Genomic DNA, 6,340 nt, shown 5'->3' on the forward strand with positions numbered 1-6,340 from the left:
CCTCTCACCTGTCACCACCAGCTCCAGGGGGCCACTGCTCTCTAACCAGCCAGTGAGGCTGTGATAGTAACAGTGATATCTCCCTGCATAGTCTTGTGTCATGTATGAGATGGAGAACTTGCCCTTGTCCCCGGGCTCCGGTGAGGGCTGTCTGTACCAGGGAGGTGAGCTTCCCTCTTTATTCAGATAGAACTCCCAGACCCCCAGGGTCCCCTGACACCAGATGGTCACGGGGCTCCCCCAGGGGATCACAGAGCCTGGCTCAGCCCAGATGGTGGGTTTGGGGAGGGTGCCTGGAAGGACATCAGAGGCTGGGTCACAAGACATCCTCACCCCCAGGTCCCCAGCTCTCAGCCCCCAACCTCCCAGACTCCCCCTCCTTCAGCTCAGAACTGCTGTTCCCCACCCCACTGCCTGGGGGTAGCCCCTTGTCCCCATGATCAGGAGGGAGCTGGGATACCTGGGGACAGACTCACCTGCCTGCACCTGAGGTCTCAGGCCAACACTCAGCCCTGGAAGAGAGACCCCTGTGAGAGGCTCGCCCTGAATCCTGAGCAGCGCCTCTCCTACCCGTGAGCCTCCTGAGTCCTGGGGTCTCCTGACAGAGCAGCCTGGCTGTGGGGAGGGGTCCCTCCCTGGCTGGGGCTTCCCCTCCCCCTCCTCCATCTCACCGAGGCAGAGCAGGGCCGTGAGTCTGGGGGTCATGGCGTCTCGTCCCTGTGGTTCAGGCGGTGCAGATGGAGGAGACCACGGTGCCCTCAGGACGGAGACCCGAGGGTGTGTCCACTGGGAGGCTGGTCCTCCCCGTTACGGGACTGTCACGTCAGCGGCCCCACAGGAAGGAGAACTGCCCCTCCCCAGGAGCCTGGCTCTCATTCCCATGACAGACCCGGTGTCTTCCTGAGACGCCCCTTCCAGGTGAGGTTGACCCGAGCACGTCTTTCCATCTCAGAGCCTCCCAGTTCGGTCTACTTCGTCCTCAGCCGGTCCATTGGCAGGTCCCTGTGGGGTCCTCACCATGGACAGGGGTCACCCAGGCCCTGGCGATGCTTCAGGGAGGTTGCAGGTTCCTGCTGCACCGCCGAGCTCAGATCAGCAGAGACACACGTTTAACATCTGCCTACAGCTCCGTGGAGGTCAGTGTGGCAATGAGCACAGAGGAGAAGTTCGGGGAAATAAGGAAGGAAACATGCTCTCCTGGCCCCAGAGTGTGGCTTTGCTTTCTATCTCAGCCCCCTTCAGGGACTTCTCCCTTTTTCTTGAAACAGTGTCCACTCCACCTTCCTGGGAACAAACCCCTGAGTCGTTCCTGCCTGCTCGGTGGCCGTTGATCCTTGGGCATTGTCTCCTTATTATATGCTCCTGTCTTCACTTTTATGGCACATAGTGTGGGTCAGTGCTCTGACTTGGGGGACGAAGCTGATTTAATTTAAGTATTCCTCGTCATCCTCCCCCGTGTGCCTTGAGCCCTGAAGGTATGTCTCGGAACCTCAGTTTCCTCGCCTGCTGCATGTTGTTTGAACCCCACTCTTCAGACAGGTTGTGGGCTCAATGGTGCCAGGACATGGATGGGACCCAATGTTGGTTAATTTCTAACCAGTATGAGAGGGTGAAGGTGTCAGACCCCACAGTCAGGATGGATGACTGATGTGCCCACTCACGACCCCCGTCTGCTCTGACACTGAGAAATGCTACTTATGGGGGGGTTTTGTTGTTTATTTATTTTTGGCTGCATTGGGTCTTCGTTGCTGCGTGTGGGCTTTCTCTGGTTGCTGCAAGTGGGGGCTGCTCTTTGTTGCACTGCGTGGGCTTCTCATTGTGGTGGTTTCTGTTGTAGGTGCGTGGGCTTCAGTAGCTGTGGCACACAGGCTCAGTAGTTGTGGCTCACAGGCTCTAGAGCACAGGCTCAGTAGTTGTGGCACACTGGCTTAGTTGCTCCATGGCATGTGGGATCTTCCTGGACCAGGGCTTGAACCCCTGTCCCCTGCATTGGCAGGTGGATTCTTAACCACTGCGCCACCAGGGAAGTCCACCTTGTGCTCATTCAAACTGATGGTATTTTGGCAGAAACTCTTCTGTGTATCATTTTGGAGGGGAATAAGACTTGAGGAGGTCCAGAGAGGGTTTTCGGAAATGGTTTTGGATTTATGTGTTTTAAACTAGACCTGAATTTCACCCATTTACTCAGCTGCTTAAAACATTCTGGTTCTAGGCTGAAGGGATCGAGGTCAATAGCACACACCAGTGAGTGTGGAAATTAGAAATAAAGCAAAATGTATTACAAGAAAGTGGCAGAGCATGAAGGTGACTTTAGGTGTGAACCCAAACCTGCGATGTGGATGTAGCCTCAAATCACAGGAGTAAAAAAAGAAGGGGAGTAGTCAAGAATAATCAGTAATGGTAAGGAGGGAAATTACCACACTTTAATTACAGAAGAGTCTCTACAGGCAACAACCCAGGCATTTCCTGCATGCCAGCGTTTGTACCCCTTGAAATTCTCAGCGGACACTTCCCTCAATTCATACTGCAGATTTGCCTCCCAAACCTAGTCATACAAGTATCGAACTCACCGAATGGTGGGTTTGTTCCCTCTGTGTTCAGCTCCTGGCTGCATCTTGGGCTCCTCCGTGGCCGTGTTGAGCCTGAAAGAGCAGAATCCCGAGGCCCAGCAGGACTGAGCCGGCCATGCCCATCCGGATGAGGTTCTCCACTGTGTAGTCTTGGGGGTGTGAGGCCAGGAACTGTGGAAAAAGAGGTCACAGAGGTCAGAGCAGACCCCAGTCACCCCAGAATCCCTACATGTCCACTCAGGTCACCTGCATTCCATTAACAGGTTGTGACCCTCGGAGCCCAACCCAAAATTGAGAATTTCTGCTACTCATCACTGTTGGCGTCTGACATATTTTGTGATGGACTGAGAATGTCAGTTACCCCTGAGAACAAAAAAGACAGGGTATGGGTGAGGAGGTGCAAAAATGCTTAAGTAATCTCTTTGATCTTGAATGAGTCTCTGGAACTAAACATGCCAGTCCCAGTACCTGGAGGTGAGCATCTCCAGTGTCTCATTTGCGTCTAATTAGGAGGCAAAGATGAACACGTGGGGTTTCAATTTGTCCTGAAAGGATGCAGACCTGAAGTGTCAGGGTTGCCCTTATGGCCTCAGTTTCCCAAGATGTCACTCCATAGCCATCCTCAGACTGGTCGCCATCAGCCCAGACCTCCTCTTCTCCCCTCAGGTGACGGGGGTGGTGGTTGTGGAGCTGTAGCAGGAGGTCTGGGGAGAGCTCACTCACCTTGACCTGGCCCCATAGGCCCCGATACAGCCCTGGGCTTCTATGTAGCAATAACACATACAACAACTACAACATAAAGGGGTAAGAATAAAGAGACCTATAGATTTGTAAGGGTTCTACATTTCCCTTGAAGAGGTAAAAGACTAGCTCTGTCTTTACTGTGTAAAGTTAGGTATGTACCTGATAATCTCTAGAACAGCCACTTCAGCAGCAGTCACAGACTTACAGTTACAGCACCAATAGAGAAATTAAAGTGGTATGCTAAAAATGTTTTTAAATCCTAGGAAAGGGTAAATAGAAGAACAAGAAAGAGAGGGGACAAAACTTGAAGAAAATAAAATGACAAACCTAAATAACAGTGTTATCAGTAATAATATTATATGTAAATGGGCGAAACACAGCAATTAAAAGAGCTTGTAAGATTGGTTTAAGAAAAAAACCACCACCTACACTATGAAGTCCATAAGAAACTCACTTCTTTTCTTAAAAAATAAATTTATTTATTTTATTTCTGGCTGTGTTGGGTCTTCATCGCTGTGCACGGGCTTTCTCTAGTTGCGGTGAGCGGGGGCTACTCTCTGTTGCGGTGCGCCGGCCTCTTATTGCAGTGGCTTCTCTTGTTGTGGAGCATGGGCTGTAGGTGCGCTGGCTTTAGTAGTTGTGGCGTGAGGGCTCAATAGTTGTGGCACACGGGCTTAGTTGCACGTGGGATCCTCCCAGACCAGGGATCGAACCCGTGTTCCCTCCATTGGCAGGAGGATTCCCAGCCACTGCACCACCAGGGAAGTCCCAGAAACTCACTTCTAATATAACATGTAAACAGGTTAGAAGTAAAAGAGTGAACAATATGAATGAACCTTGGAAACATTATTCAAAGTGAAATAAGGCTGACACAGAATGTCGCATTTTGTATGATTTCACCTACACGAACAGCCTAGCGTAGCCAGACTCCCTAAGGCAGGAATTTGAATGGAGATGACCAGTGCCTGGTTCTCAGGGGGCATGGGGAGTTCTTGCTTAATGGGTACAGAGCTTCTGTTTGGGATTATGAAAATGTTCTGGAAGACGGACAGTGGTCACGATTGCCGAACATGGTAAATGTACTTAAGGCCACTAACTTCGCGCTTTAATAATGTTTAAATGGTGGTGAGTATCTTGGTGTGTATATTCTACCACATGAAAAAAGTGGAAGGATGAAAAATTACTATGCAAACACTAATCAAAAGAGAGTTCAAGTGGTTGTATTGTTTCCCTGTCCCACAAATTACCACAAACTTGGTGGATTAAAACAGCCCAAATATATTATCTTACGGCTCTTGGAAGTCAGGAGTATACAATCACGTCACTGGTATAAAGTCAGGGAACAGGGAGACGTTCATTTACTTCATCTCAATCCAGAACCGGAAGTCTCGAAGGCAGTTGAATTCTATATATTGACCACGTATGCAGCGATGCAGGAAAACTTTTTAATTAGAGTAGATCTTTACATTATTTGGGATTTTCTACGAACACAGCTGTGCAGTCTCTTAGTAGTACAATATTATTCTTACCCACCTCAGAGCTTCTCGCCTTGTTTTGTTTCACTTACTTGGTTGGTGCCTCGAGGGCCCTGGTGAATACAAGTGGTCATACGGAACATACTTGGATCATTGCCAGTCGTAGACGAAAGGACCTCAGGTTCTCACCTGTACAAATGACGTCTGGTGTTGTTAAACATGCCCTCATCAATGAAAGGGAATTCCCTTCTATTTCTGATGCGATTTTATTTTCACCAGGAATTGTTGGTATATTTTATTGAAGGCTTTGTCTGCATCTATTGAGATGATTATTTTTTACTTGTTCTGTTAGTGTATTGCATTATGTAATAGATCTTTTAAATTTTAAGTTGCTCTGTCCTTCGAAAAAAAACCCCACAGTACGGTCATGAAGTAATGTCCTTTTAATATATCACTACATCTCATTTGTGTACACTTTGTTTAGGGATTTCCATCTAAGCTCATGTGAGAGATCTTCCTGTGACTTCCCCATGTATAATTTCCTTGTCAGGTTTTGGTGTAAATATTTTCCTGAGCTGATGTGTTGAGGTGTGTTTCTTCTTTTTCTGTTCTCGGGAAATGTTTGTGCACTTTTGGGGTGTGTGTGCATGTGCGTGTGTCTCTCACGAGTACATAAGTGCTCGGAAGAAATCACCAGTGAAGCCGCCTGAGCTGCACACTTACACGTCGGACAGTGATGACCGTCCGAGCATTTGTCCGCATCCCATCACACAGTCGCCATTTCTTTTTTTGGTGAGAACATTTGAGATCTGCTCTCTTCAAAACACTCAAGAATGGGATACAGTGTGATTAGCTGTAACCACCATGCTGTATATTAGATCCCCAGGACTTATTCATCTTATCACTGGAAGCTTGTGCCCTTTGACCAATATCTTCCCATTTCCCCCTCGCTCCAACCCCGGGAACCAGCGTTCTGCTATTCCTTTCATTTTGACTTTTCTAGATTCTATATAGTTCAGTCGTGGGTAAGTTTTGATTAGAGTCAATGTATAAGGGGATAGATTTTCCACTTATTCTTATATCCATTTAGTAAATTGTACACGTGAAGATTTCCATTCCATCTACGTTTTCTGTATGTTGGCATCAAATTTTTCATAATGTTCTGTTACTATCTTTATAACGTCTGTAGGATTTGTAGTGCTGTCTGCAATTCCTTTCATGATATTAGAAGTGTGTGCCTTCTCTCTTTTTCCCTCGGCTGTGGTGGCTAGGATTCATGAATGTTTTCAAGAATGAGTTTATTTTTAGCCTTAATTGATTTTCTCTACTTTTTGGTTGTCTTCATTATTAGCTACCCTTGTCATTATTATTCCCACCTTCTACCTTCATTTGAAATAATTTGCTATTTTTTCCTGAAGTCTTGGTATGATATGTTAGGTCATCGATTTTTTTAAAGCCTTTCCTAATATATTCATTCATGATTCTTAATTTTCTCATTTCATATGTTTGATGTGTATTATTTACATTATCATTCATTGAAAACATTTTCCC

The 6,340-nt window shown here is 47.3% G+C and overlaps 2 protein-coding genes across 5 annotated transcripts in view; both read right to left on the bottom strand.

The window, feature by feature from the left end:
- Positions 1-8: 8 nt before the first annotated feature.
- On the bottom strand, positions 9-935 carry LOC112396197 (leukocyte immunoglobulin-like receptor subfamily B member 4; the record flags this gene model as incomplete). The annotated part of the gene is made up of 3 exons (XM_024739807.1): positions 672-935; positions 477-512; positions 9-293 (listed from the first exon to the last, which is right to left on the bottom strand). Coding segments are annotated over exons 1-3 (355 nt in total), but the record flags the coding sequence as incomplete, so codon positions are not given.
- Positions 936-961: 26 nt separating this feature from the next.
- Positions 962-6,340, bottom strand: part of LOC112396191 (leukocyte immunoglobulin-like receptor subfamily A member 6) — a 9,829-nt gene continuing 4,450 nt past the window's right edge. For 3 of the 4 annotated variants that reach the window (XM_024739787.1, XM_024739789.1, XM_024739788.1), the window contains exons 7-8: positions 2,571-2,642; positions 1,338-1,405 (exon numbers count right to left, since the gene is read on the bottom strand). In XM_024739787.1, the coding sequence (XP_024595555.1) occupies positions 1,353-1,405; positions 2,571-2,642 (125 nt within the window). In that variant the 3' untranslated portion in view covers positions 1,338-1,352. Of the gene's footprint in view, positions 1,121-1,337; positions 1,406-2,570; positions 2,643-6,340 lie in introns of those variants that run through there. The other variant, XM_024739790.1, reaches the window with a different exon arrangement.

The sequence above is a fragment of the Neophocaena asiaeorientalis genome, unplaced genomic scaffold (genome assembly GCF_003031525.2).
Source record: "Neophocaena asiaeorientalis asiaeorientalis breed wild unplaced genomic scaffold, Neophocaena_asiaeorientalis_V1.1 scaffold815, whole genome shotgun sequence".
NCBI classification, from domain to species: domain Eukaryota; kingdom Metazoa; phylum Chordata; class Mammalia; order Artiodactyla; family Phocoenidae; genus Neophocaena; species Neophocaena asiaeorientalis.